Consider the following 14,164-nt stretch of genomic DNA (forward strand, 5'->3'; position numbering starts at 1 on the left):
GCAACAATGGAAAAGGTCACTCAATTCAACACCCCTTGTTTTGATAGAGTTGCAACAATGGTAGGGAAAAGGAGGGATACAGAGAGGAGGAGAGGGAGGAAAACTAGGAATACTCAGAGTGAGGCAGAGGAGAGATTGTGTGGCAGAATGAGTTATTTTGCTTCACTTGCTGCCACAGCAGGGGGTTGTGTGTGTCTGTGTGTTGAGAGGGATGGGAATAGCTGGAGGGGGAGGGGGACCTGGAGAGAGCTAGGTCAGGTATCACCTGGGAGTTATAGTTGGGTTGTGTTTGCTCTAACACTAACAGGACATGCAGGTGTTCTATTTGTCGCAGGAAATTAAACTTCTGTATTTAAGTTTTAAAAGGCTTTTCAAGTTTGTAATTTCCACTGTACGAAAAATGTATCAATCCATACAAAAATGTCCATGAATTACAATCCACATAATAATTCACATTTCCTGTTACTGCAGGATTATTCCCCTGCTGTGAGAAACTGTTAGAGAAAATAAAAGACTGTTTTTATTGTCACTTACACTCGGTAGGTGCAGTGAAATGTGTCGTTTTACACGGTCACCCATAGTTGTATGGTGCCCTTGGAGCAAATTAGGATTAAGTGCCTTGCTCAAGGGCACATCGACAGATTTTTCACCTTGTCGGCTCGGATATTCGAACTAACAACCTTTCGGTTACTGGCCTATCGCTCTAACCGCTAGGCTACCTGCTGCAGAGCTGTACATTACACACCACATCAGTGATTTCAGAACAAACTCTTGTTGAAGACCAATAGAAGCAAATGAAGGTAATGTTAATAACAGAGTTTTGTGGGGGGAAGGGGAGACGGTCTCTCTATTCAAACCATTGTTCAGTTCTTTATGCAAACTATTACAACACAATACGTTTGCCACTCTTCAACACCAGGCTGGAGCAGGGATGTCGTGAGAAAGGAGGGAGACAGAACACTTTAGACAGCTGCATTGACAGAGAGAAAAACCTCCATATTTACAGGCGAGAGAGAGAGCAGACAAGAGGGATGAGGATTGAGCGATACAGGTACAGTAACATGCAAAAAGAAAAAAAGCATCAATTATAAACAGTCACATGGTCCATGTAAGAGCGTGAGTCACCATTCAAACAGGGCCAAGTCAAATAAAATATCATTGGCCACATACACATATTTAGCAGATGTTATTGCGGGAGGAGCAAAATTCTTGTTCTGATAGAAGTGATAAAATGTACCTTTTCCTCTGCCATCTTTGGTCCATCTATGTTTGAGCAGTGACACAACGACCGTGGCTTGTTTGTAGGGAGTTGGTCTGCACACACACAACGGCGAACATAAGCAGACTCTCACCCATTCAGAGGTGTCAACCGGATCAGTCACTTTCAATGGAGCAGTACCACTCAGACTTAAGGACTCTCTCTCTCTCTCTGAAAGCCGGACGTCTCTGCAGTGTGTTCTGTACAGTATTCTATGATAAAAGCACTCCATTGTTTTCCCATCACTATCGAATATAGGAACACCATATGAATATCTAATTCATGAGCACCTAGCATATGCATTCTCATTAAAACTATTTAATTTAACCCCCTATGAGCCTCCTGCATGTCCATTAGCACTATTTAATTTACCCCCCTATGAGCCTCCTGCATATGGAGCAGCATCATATAATTAAACCCCCTATGAGCCTCCTGTATATCCTGCAGCACCATATAATTGAACCCCCTATGAGCTTCCTGTATATCCTGCAGCACCATATAATTGAACCCCCTATGAGCCTCCTGTATATCCTTGCAGCACCATATAATTGAACCCCCTATGAGCCTCCTGTATATCCTGCAGCACTATATAATTGAACCCCCTATGAGCCTCCTGTATATCCTTGCAGCACCATATAATTGAATCCCCTATGAGCCTCCTGTATATCCTGCAGCACCATATAATTGAGCCCCCTATGAGCCTCCTGTATATCCTGCAGCACCATATAATTGAACCCCCTATGAGCCTCCTGTATATCCTGCAGCACCATATAATTGAACCCCCTATGAGCCTCCAAAGTTACCCTGTAAAGTCAACAGAGAAGGAACTGAAGAGGGACCGTGTCAACAACACTTGTTGTAGTCGACTAGAGGACAGACGAGGAGGGGGCACACCATGTTGACATGTTGAACACACTGAAGTGAGAAAGAGAAAAAAGAAGCTGTCTCGACCAATAAGACGACAGGGAGGAGGAGGGGGATCCAAGGAGGTGATGCATGAATCACAACTTGACCTGTTTGAGAAAGATACTGTGTGAACAAAGGGAAAGGTTGGACGACCTGAAATGGACAACACAACACAAGCCTATATATGTGTTCATTAGAACTCCACCCAGATAGGAGATACCAGGTAACATGACATTACACGTCAGCTTACATTTCTTAGATTTTAAGGCAATTTAGATCACCTTATACTTAACACCTTATACTTAACATCACCTTATACTTAACACCTTATACTTAACATCACCTTATATTTAACATCACCTTATACTTAACATCACCTTATACTTAACATCACCTTATACTTAACAACACCTTATATTTAACAACACCTTATATTTAACATCACCTTATATTTAACAACACCTTATATTTAACATCACCTATACTTAATCACCTTATACTTAACATCACCTTATACTTAACATCACCTTATACTTAACATCACCTTATACTTAACATCACCTTACTTAACATCACCTTATACTTAACATCACCTTATACTTAACATCACCTTATACTTAACATCACCTTATACTTAACATCACCTTATACTTAACATCACCTTATATTTAACACCTTATACTTAACATCACCTTATACTTAACATCACCTTATATTTAACATCACCTTATATTTAACACCTTATATTTAACATCACCTTATATTTAACACCTTATACTTAACATCACCTTATATTTAACACCTTATACTTAACATCACCTTATATTAACACCTTATACTTAACATCACCTTATATTTAACATCACCTTATATTTAACATCACCTTATATTTAACATCACCTTATATTTAACACCTTATACTTAACATCACCTTATATTTAACATCACCTTATATTTAACATCACCTTATACTTAACATCACCTTATACTTAACATCACCTTATACTTAACATCACCTTATACTTAACATCACCTTATATTTAACACCTTATACTTAACATCACCTTATATTTAACACCTTATATTTAACATCACCTTATATTTAACATCACCTTATATTTAATATCACCTTATATTTAATATCACCTTATATTTCATACCACATATTTTACAACACCTTATATTTAGCCTCTATGGCCTATTTATTGCCTTACCTCCCTAATCTTACTACACTGTATGTTTGTTTATCTCATGTGGAACTCTGTTGTTTGTGTCGAACTGCTTTTCTTTATCTTGGCCAGGTCACAGTTGTAAATGAGAACTTGTTCTCAACTGGCCGACCTGGTTAAATAAAGGTGAAATAAATATATATTATTTAACAACACCTTATATTTCCCATTTGGTCGTCCACAAGGTCCAGAGGGACACAGTGAATATGTGATATATTTCCCATTTGGTCGTCCACAAGGTCCAGAGGTCCACAGTGAATATGTGATATATTTCCCATTTGGTCGTCCACAAGGTCCAGAGGTCCACAGTGAATATGTGATATATTTCCCATTTGGTCGTCCACAAGGTCCAGAGGTCCACAGTGAATATGTGATATATTTCCCATTTGGTCGTCCACAAGGTCCAGAGGTCCACAGTGAATATGTGATATATTTCCCATTTGGTCGTCCACAAGGTCCAGAGGTCCACAGTGAATATGTGATATATTTCCCATTTGGTCGTCCACAAGGTCCAGAGGTCCACAGTGAATATGTGATATATTTCCCATTTGGTCGTCCACAAGGTCCAGAGGGACACAGTGAATATGTGATATATTTCCCATTTGGTCGTCCACAAGGTCCAGAGGTCCACAGTGAATATGTGATATATTTCCCATTTGGTCGTCCACAAGGTCCAGAGGTCCACAGTGAATATGTGATATATTTCCCATTTGGTCGTCCACAAGGTCCAGAGGGACACAGTGAATATGTGATATATTTCCCATTTGGTCGTCCACAAGATCCAGAGGTCCACAGTGAATATGTGATATATTTCCCATTTGGTCGTCCACAAGGTCCAGAGGTCCACAGTGAATATGTGATATATTTCCCATTTGGTCGTCCACAAGGTCCAGAGGTCCACAGTGAATATGTGATATATTTCCCATTTGGTCGTCCACAAGGTCCAGAGGTCCACAGTGAATATGTGATATATTTCCCATTTGGTCGTCCACAAGGTCCAGAGGTCCACAGTGAATATGTGATATATTTCCCATTTGGTCGTCCACAAGGTCCAGAGGGACACAGTGAATATGTGATATATTTCCCATTTGGTCGTCCACAAGGTCCAGAGGTCCACAGTGAATATGTGATATATTTCCCATTTGGTCGTCCACAAGGTCCAGAGGTCCACAGTGAATATGTGTTATATTTCCCATTTGGTCGTCCACAAGGTCCAGAGGGACACAGTGAATATGTGATATATTTCCCATTTGGTCGTCCACAAGGTCCAGAGGTCCACAGTGAATATGTGATATATTTCCCATTTGGTCGTCCACAAGGTCCAGAGGTCCACAGTGAATATGTGTTATATTTCCTCGCTGTTAAAATTGGCACATAAATATTCCTCTATCCATCTTTTTCTTAAATGTTTGATGCTGCCTGACTGTCTAGCTTTCATTTGGGTGATTATTAGTGAGCTGGACACAATCAAGAATCTGTGTGAATGTAAGTCCATGATCATTCCCACACTTTCCATTTGGTTGTATTCATTTTAAAGTAGTTAGTCTCACCCCGGGATTACAGTACAGGAACACAGTCATGTGACTTAAGTAGGGCACCTAGAATGAGACACTGTAGTTACTTCACACAGAGAACTATAGTTGCGTGCATTAAAGTAAATGTACGCAGGCAGAGCCAGACGATTTCAGCCTCTCCCCCCTCCACAAGGAGATTTACGTAACCCCTAGGATGCATAATGCAGGGCTCACCATTTCTACATTACCAATACAAGTTCCCCTGGAGTCAAATAAGGTTGTGTCAACTGAAATATGAGCTGGGACAACATGTGTGCATGTTACAGACGGACCCAAACAACAAGCTTAGTTTAATATTTTAGATTAATTGCAATAGAAGACCTCCGGGTCCCATTGCTGCTATCGATAGCCTTTCAAAAAACTTCACATCTACAAAATCTCTTTTACCAAACACTCCAGAGGCCATACATCATATTTATTGCGTCACAAATCTCTGACCACCTTGTATGAAGTCATAGCTTGATCTTTAAAGAATGACCTAGTGACCTTACACCAGTAAATGTGAATTGCTTGGGGGAAATGTACGTACGTACACACACACACACACACACACACACACACACACACACACACACACACACACACACACACACACACACACACACACACACACACACACACACACACACACACACACACACACACACACACACACCTACCTCATAAAGCAACACATCCACACCAACCACAGAAGAGAAACACAGGGACATGTTTCATTTTACATGCTGTATATTCAGTCTTTCTCCATGTCACCATCTGACCTCATTTGTTGTTTTGGTCTTGTCATAGCAGAGCCGCCCATCCAGATAACAGACCTGATGAGCTGTGAAGCCTGCGCCCACATCCAACCCTTTACTCCTGGTTGCCCCTAACAACAGATCTAGGATCAGCTTGCCCTATCCAAATGCTCACCACAACCATTACTAGGGAACAAGCCAGACAGAAAAGATCTGTGGAGAATATGGGTGTTACGATAGAAACCTCCAAAGTTCTAAATAAGCTAGAAAACAGGCTATGAAACATGGAGATATAGATTTATACACATTTATTCAACTTATCAAAAAACATATTTTCAAGATTCCTTTGATTGAATGGTGAAATAGCAGAAAGGTGAAATAGCAGGATGGTGAAATAGCAGAAAGGTGAAATAGCAGGATGGTGAAATAGCAGAAAGGTGAAATAGCAGGATGGTGAAATAGCAGAAAGGTGAAATAGCAGGATGGTGAAATAGCAGAAAGGTGAAATAGCAGGATGGTGAAATAGCAGGATGATGAAATAGCAGGATGGTGAAATAGCAGGATGGTGAAATAGCAGGATGAGGAAATAGCAGGATGAGGAAATAGCAGAATAGTGAAATAGCAGAAAGGTGTATCTTGTGTTTCATTACAGATATCCCGTTGAAATGATCCCCCCACCTTCTCTCTCTCTCTCCCTGAGAAAGGCCCAGTCACAACAAGATGACAGAGTTACATAGAGGGGCTTGGATGGAGTGTCGCTGGCTCCTTACTTCAATACACCTATTGTAAGTCGCTCTAGACAATAGCATTTACTAAAATATCAAATGTCAAAGTGTCCTAGTAAAGGAAGGAGGCTGCTAGGCCACTTGGACAGTTGAAGGGAAAAGATTGGCGGGAGATAACGGTTGGCAGGGAAACAGTTGACAATGTGGTGAGGGGGGTTCTAGATGTCCAGATGTTTGTTGCCAGCGGTGATAATGGTGAGGGGGTTCTAGAAGTCCAGATGTTTGTTGCCAGCGGTGATAATGGTGAGGGGGTTCTAGAAGTCCAGGTGTTTGTTGCCAGCGGTGATAATGGTGAGGGGGTTCTAGAAGTCCAGATGTTTGTTGCCAGCGGTGATAATGGTGAGGGGGTTCTAGAAGTCCAGGTGTTTGTTGCCAGCGGTGATAATGGTGAGGGGGTTCTAGAAGTCCAGATGTTTGTTGCCAGCGGTGATAATGGTGAGGGGGTTCTAGAAGTCCAGATGTTTGTTGCCAGCGGTGATAATGGTGAGGGGGTTCTAGAAGTCCAGGTGTTTGTTGCCAGCGGTGATAATGGTGAGGGGGTTCTAGAAGTCCAGATGTTTGTTGCCAGCGGTGATAATGGTGAGGGGGTTCTAGAAGTCCAGGTGTTTGTTGCCAGCGGTGATAATGGTGAGGGGGTTCTAGAAGTCCAGATGTTTGTTGCCAGCGGTGATAATGGTGAGGGGGTTCTAGAAGTCCAGATGTTTGTTGCCAGCGGTGATAATGGTGAGGGGGTTCTAGAAGTCCAGGTGTTTGTTGCCAGCGGTGATAATGGTGAGGGGGTTCTAGAAGTCCAGGTGTTTGTTGCCAGCGGTGATAATGGTGAGGGGGTTCTAGAAGTCCAGGTGTTTGTTGCCAGCGGTGATAATGGTGAGGGGGTTCTAGAAGTCCAGGTGTTTGTTGCCAGCGGTGATAATGGTGAGGGGGTTCTAGAAGTCCAGGTGTTTGTTGCCAGCGGTGATAATGGTGAGGGGGGTTCTAGAAGTCCAGATGACTGTTGCCAGCGGTGATAATGGTGAGGGGGGTTCTAGAAGTCCAGGTGTTTGTTGCCAGCGGTGATAATGGTGAGGGGGGTTCTAGAAGTCCAGATGACTGTTGCCAGCGGTGATAATGGTGAGGGGGGTTCTAGAAGTCCAGATGTCTGTTGCCAGCGGTGATAATGGTGAGGGGATTCTAGAAGTCCAGATGTCTGTTGCCAGTGGTGATAATGTTGAGGGGGGTTCTAGAAGTCCAGATGTCTGTTGCCAGTGGTGATAATGTTGAGGGGGGTTCTAGAAGTCCAGATGTCTGTTGCCAGTGGTGATAATGGTGAGGGGGGTTCTAGAAGTCCAGATGTCTGTTGCCAGCGGTGATAATGGTGAGGGGATTCTAGAAGTCCAGATGTCTGTTGCCAGTGGTGATAATGGTGAGGGGGGTTCTAGAAGTCCAGATGTCTGTTGCCAGCGGTGATAATGGTGAGGGGGTTCTAGAAGTCCAGATGTTTGTTGCCAGCGGTGATAATGGTGAGGGGGTTCTAGAAGTCCAGGTGTTTGTTGCCAGTGGTGATAATGGTGAGGGGGTTCTAGAAGTCCAGGTGTTTGTTGCCAGCGGTGATAATGGTGAGGGGGTTCTAGAAGTCCAGGTGTTTGTTGCCAGCGGTGATAATGGTGAGGGGGTTCTAGAAGTCCAGATGTCTGTTGCCAGTGGTGATAATGGTGAGGGGGGTTCTAGAAGTCCAGATGTCTGTTGCCAGCGGTGATAATGGTGAGGGGATTCTAGAAGTCCAGATGTCTGTTGCCAGTGGTGATAATGGTGAGGGGGGTTCTAGAAGTCCAGATGTCTGTTGCCAGTGGAGCCGGAGCCACAGCCTGAGGAGCCCAGAATGGCTGTCCCTGTCAGCTCTCCCCGGCTCACACGACTCACTGTCTCTGACAGGTCTGGAGGCAGATGTAGTCTCTGAACACAGAGAGAGAGAGAGAGGAGGGGGGAGAGAAAGAGAAAAGGGGAGAGAGAGAGAGAGGGGAGTGGGGAGAGAGAGAGAGAGAGAGAGAGAGAGAGAGAGAGAGAGAGAGAGAGAGAGAGAGAGGGGAGTGGGGAGAGAAAGAGGCAAGGGGAGAGAGAGAGAGAGAGAGAGAGAGAGAGAGAGAGAGAGAGAGAGAGAGAGGAGTGGGGAGAGAAAGAGGCAAGGGGAGAGAGAGAGAGAGCGAGAGAGAGGGGAGGGGGGAGAGAAAGAGGAAAGGGGAGAGAGAGAGAGGGGAGGGGAGAGAGAGAGAGAGAGAGAGAGAGAGAGAGAGAGAGAGAGAGAGAGAGAGAGAGAGAGAGAGAGAGATAGATAGAGAGGGGAGTGGGGAGAGAAAGAGGCAAGGGGAGAGAGAGAGAGAGCGAGAGAGAGGGGAGGGGGAGAGAAAGAGGAAAGGGGAGAGAGAGAGAGGGGAGGGGAGAGAGAGAGAGCAAAAAAGTGAGAGGGGAGATGGAGGGGAAAAAAAGAGGGAGAGACATTATTTAATTTGTTGACAGAAACACATCAACAGAAACAGTGGCACTCTCCACTCCAGTGATGATGTGGTCACAGAGAGCCCATGTTGGGTGTAAATCAGAGCTCTCTAACGCTGTTCCTGGAGAGCTACCGTCCTGCAGGTTGTTTCTACAAACCTAATCTAGCACATCTGATTCTAATAACTAGCTGGTTGGAGAGAAAAGCTCCAGGAGGGTCTCTCTCCAGGAACAGGGTTGAGAGCTCTGGTGTAAGTGGTTTCAGCTGCTTTAGGACTCCCTTCTGCTCAGCACGGCCAGTGTGGAGGAAACCTGCTAGCGTGTCGCTAAATACCTCAGAGAGATTTAGCTCTGTGACAGCTCAGAGGGGACACGGTGTGTGTGTGCTTTGTCAAGGTGTGCATAGAGTAATGTGTATGCATGAGATTGTACGAGTTTGAGAATCTGTGTGGAGAGTGTTTGTGTGTGTGTGTGTGAAACACACTTGACTAGGGCTAATACCGGAGTCATTAGAATCAAGCTCTTTAGCAGCAAGAGTAACTTGTTCCCCAGCAGGACTAATCTCTGGAGCTGCTCTGTGCCAACATAACAACACAAAGACACTAGGCTACTGATGTAAAGCCTCAACGCTAACAACTCAACAGGCTAAGAGGGGCTGCCCTGGTCCTCTCGGAGGGTCATAACAACACAAAGACGCTAGGCTAATGTGGCCTACTGACGTAAAGCCTCAACGCTAACACGCTAACAACTCAACAGGCTAAGAGGGGCTGCCCTGGTCCTCACGGAGGGTCATAACAACACAAAGACGCTAGGCTAATGTGGCCTACTGACGTAAAGCCTCAACGCTAACACGCTAACAACTCAACAGGCTAAGAGGGGCTGCCCTGGTCCTCTCGGAGGGTCATAACAACACAAAGACGCTAGGCTAATGTGGCCTACTGACGTAAAGCCTCAACGCTAACACGCTAACAACTCAACAGGCTAAGAGGGGCTGCCCTGGTCCTCTCGGAGTGCCATAACAACACAAAGACGCTAGGCTAATGTGGCCTACTGACGTAAAGCCTCAACGCTAACACGCTAACAACTCAACAGGCTAAGAGGGGCTGCCCTGGTCCTCTCGGAGGGTCATAACAACACAAAGACGCTAGGCTAATGTGGCCTACTGACGTAAAGCCTCAACGCTAACAACTCAACAGGCTAAGAGGGGCTGCCCTGGTCCTCTCGGAGGGTCATAACAACACAAAGACGCTAGGCTAATGTGGCCTACTGATGTAAAGCCTCAACGCTAACAACTCAACAGGCTAAGAGGGGCTGCCCTGGTCCTCCCGAGGGGTCATAAGAGTGGCCGTTAACGGCCCTTCAGGAGGCGATGAGTCGGCCCAGTGGAGGCGATGAGTCGGCCCAGTGGAGGCGATGAGTCGGCCCAGTGGAGGCGATGAGTCGGCCCAGTGTGTGTATGTGGGGTGGAGTGTTTACGGACAGAGGCTGCTTCTGAGTATCTCTGGGCTGTAAGCGAGGATCTCTCTAAATTAAGATTGTGTGTGTGTGTGTTAACAGAGTTTATGTGTATTGGGGAAATGAGTGTGTGTACTGTATGGTGAGGAAATGTGTGGGATGGCAGTGTTCTGCTCTGCCCAGTAGAACCTAAACCCCTATAATTTACCTCAGGTGGAATCTACTAGACATCCGAAACCCAGTGGTCCACACCTCCACCCATCTCTCTTAACCCCCTGTGCCTGCGCGACCCTCACCCCCTCCAGCCATGCAGCTTAAGGAGAGCCCCTCTCCTCCCAGAGATCCTCATCTGTCCTCTAATGACTATGTGTTTGGGTACAGGGATAACAGCATCCCTACATGAGGAGATGATGTCCCACTCCACAAAGCCTCTGGGGGTGGACCTGCACATTCCACTTGGCTACAGCATTATCAGGGCTTCTAGATTGGGGATTTACAGTTGATCTGATATGGCTCTTTTTAATAGAACTTCTAACAAGCTGGTACCATTGCTGTTGCATTCAACAAAGTTTGTACTGAAATGTTTTATTTCCTTTCTAAATGTCTATTGTAAAGGGTATTGAGGTCTCCCAAATGCAGTTTTGAATTAAATTGGATTTAAAGGGATTCTCAAGCCCCTCCAGCAGCTCCTAGGTCAGCAGTCAGTCTGTCACATGGACAACTGAAACCTCTCCTGTCCAGTGAACATGTCTCCCCTGTGTTGTCAGGGTGAAGTATGTCAGACCATAAAGATACACCATACCAATGACCTACGTGTCTGACAGGCAGCAGCAGGAAACAGGAGGAATCAGAGCCCAGAGGTGATCTATGGGCAGGTAAAGCCTGGTTGAGCCTAGAGAATATAGATGAGGAGCAAGAGGTTCATCTGGAGATGCTAAAGTCTAGAGAGGATGTTGTTAAGACCATGCTTAACCTAAGGTGACAGAGGGTAAGGACAGACGATGCCTACCGGTAGTGTCTACAGGAATGGTGAGAGAGGGTAAGGACAGACGATTACTACCGGTAGTGTCTACAGGAATGGTGAGAGAGGGTAAGGACAGACGATGCCTACCGGTAGTGTCTACAGGAATGGTGAGAGAGGGTAAGGACAGACGATTACTACCGGTAGTGCCTACAGGAATGGTGAGAGAGGGTAAGGACAGACGATTACTACCGGTAGTGCCTACAGGAATGGTGAGAGAGGGTAAGGACAGACGATTACTACCGGTAGTGCCGACAGGAATGGTGAGAGAGGGTAAGGACAGACGATTACTACCGGTAGTGCGTACAGGAATGGTGAGAGAGGGTAAGGACAGACGATTACTACCGGTAGTGCCTACAGGAATGGTGAGAGAGGGTAAGGACAGACGATGCCTACCGGTAGTGTCTACAGGAATGGTGAGAGAGGGTAAGGACAGACGATGCCTACCGGTAGTGTCTACAGGAATGGTGAGAGAGGGTAAGGACAGACGATGCCTACCGGTAGTGTCTACAGGAATGGTGAGAGAGGGTAAGGACAGACGATGCCTACCGGTAGTGTCTACAGGAATGGTGAGAGAGGGTAAGGACAGACGATTCCTACCGGTAGTGCCTACAGGAATGGTGAGAGAGGGTAAGGACAGACGATGCCTACCGGTAGTGTCTACAGGAATAGTGAGAGAGGGTAAGGACAGACGATGCCTACCGGAGGTGCCTACAGGAATGGTGAGAGAGGGTAAGGACAGACGATTACTACCGGTAGTGCCTACAGGAATGGTGAGAGAGGGTAAGGACAGACGATGCCTACCGGTAGTGCCTACAGGAATGGTGAGAGAGGGTAAGGACAGACGATTCCTACCGGAGGTGCCTATAGGAATGGTGAGAGAGGGTAAGGACAGACGATGCCTACCGGTAGTGTCTACAGGAATGGTGAGAGAGGGTAAGGACAGACGATGCCTACCGGTAGTGCCTACAGGAATGGTGAGAGAGGGTAAGGTCAGACGATGCCTACCGGAGGTGCCTACAGGAATGGTGAGAGAGGGTAAGGACAGACGATGCCTACCGGTAGTGTCTACAGGAATGGTGAGAGAGGGTAAGGACAGACGATGCCTACCGGAGGTGCCTACAGGAATGGTGAGAGAGGGTAAGGACAGACGATGCCTACCGGTAGTGCCTACAGGAATGGTGAGAGAGGGTAAGGACAGACGATGCCTACCGGAGGTGCCTACAGGAATGGTGAGAGAGGGTAAGGACAGACGATGCCTACCGGTAGTGCCTACAGGAATGGTGAGAGAGGGTAAGGACAGACGATGCCTACCGGTAGTGTCTACAGGAATGGTGACAGAGGGTAAGGACAGACGATGCCTACCGGTAGTGTCTACAGGAATGGTGAGAGTAGGTGAAGGTCATAACCCCTGGTGATTCAAGTCATTTGATACAGACTAGATGAAGTTAGCTGGATTTGTCTAAGCATCACAGCACAACCATGACAGATGACAGGTTGTCAAAAACATCAGTGATGAACTGTCTTTTCTTTTCAGTGGGAAATAAAAAGCACATTCCTACAACACACCCACATCATGCTACAGGGCTTCCATATGCCCCCTCCACCCCTGCCAAAACTTTGCCTGTGTGACCTTTGGTGTCTCCAGCTCAGTGGAGTGTGATTGAAAAAGAAAAACAATGCATTGATCAGGCCAGGAGTCAGCCCTGCTAAGTGCACAGCAGCGGAAACTGTGTCGAGAGACAATCAATGACATATACATCGTTCCTCAGTGGGTGAGGACAGAAAACACATCACACCGTTGTCTGGCTGTCAGACACCTACAGACCTCGCTACCTGCCTGGTGTGTGTGTGTGTGTACTGTGTGTGTGTGTGTACTGTGTGTGTGTGTGTGTTTGTCTCAGGGATCGCAGACCCCCACTGAGCATGTGCGAAGAGGAAGGTCAAACCAATCCAGAAGAGCTGCTCAGCTCCCCTAACGTTTGAGTTCAGGGGCAGACCAGAGCAATCGATGGCGACAAGAGAGGGAGAGGCAGAGTACCAACAGCCCTCCCTGGGGCCTCTGTGACAGCAGGTCTGAGAAGACATCTCAGACTATCAGAGCGGTGACAAACCTTCCTTGATCAAAAGTTGAAGTGACCCTAAATCCAAGCATTCACATGGCAGTGACAAAGACATTGCTGATACCCATTGGAATGTATTATATACAGTAGTGGTATAGATTGACAGTGGAATTGCAGTGCAGTTACACACAGTGTTTCATATAACTCACAGCTGTAATATAACTTCCCATTAAGAGAAGTCTACGTGGTGATATGTTGGCCATTGGATGAGTGTCCCACACAGACAGACAGAGACAGACAGACAGAGACAGACAGACAGACTCTCTCTGAGCCCGTTTATGACCACCACACTCCATGATGATCCAGAAAGCCCTCTCAGACATAGGGCATGTGTGAGGTTGTGTGTGAAGTATTTTCCTGTTGCCTGGCAACCCTCAGGGGGTGGAGAAAGAGAATGGAACAGAGGGAGGGGGGTGGGAGAAAACAGAGGGAAATAAGACCATTGGCTGAGTTGGGGAACGGGGGACTCTCTCTGTGTGTGTGTGTGTTAGATAGAGAATGTGTGTATGTGTGCTAGCTGGTGTATGTATGCGAGTGGGTGTTAGCTAGGGTATGTGTGTATAGTGTGTGTGTGAATATAGTGCATGTGTGTGTGACGTGGGTGTCC

General features: G+C 46.1%; 1 protein-coding gene across 5 annotated transcripts in view; it reads right to left on the reverse strand.

The window, feature by feature from the left end:
- Positions 1 to 5,997: 5,997 nt before the first annotated feature.
- elp4 (elongator acetyltransferase complex subunit 4) overlaps positions 5,998 to 14,164 on the reverse strand; it is a 115,980-nt gene continuing 107,813 nt past the window's right edge. For 4 of the 5 annotated variants that reach the window (XM_031812340.1, XM_031812338.1, XM_031812336.1 and 1 more), the window contains exon 10: positions 5,998 to 8,421. In XM_031812340.1, the coding sequence (XP_031668200.1) occupies positions 8,290 to 8,421 (132 nt within the window). In that variant the 3' untranslated portion in view covers positions 5,998 to 8,289. The remainder of the gene's footprint in view (positions 8,422 to 14,164) is intronic. The other variant, XM_031812337.1, reaches the window with a different exon arrangement.

Source organism: Oncorhynchus kisutch, unplaced genomic scaffold (genome assembly GCF_002021735.2).
Source record: "Oncorhynchus kisutch isolate 150728-3 unplaced genomic scaffold, Okis_V2 Okis03b-Okis08b_hom, whole genome shotgun sequence".
Classification (NCBI taxonomy): Eukaryota; Metazoa; Chordata; class Actinopteri; order Salmoniformes; family Salmonidae; genus Oncorhynchus; species Oncorhynchus kisutch.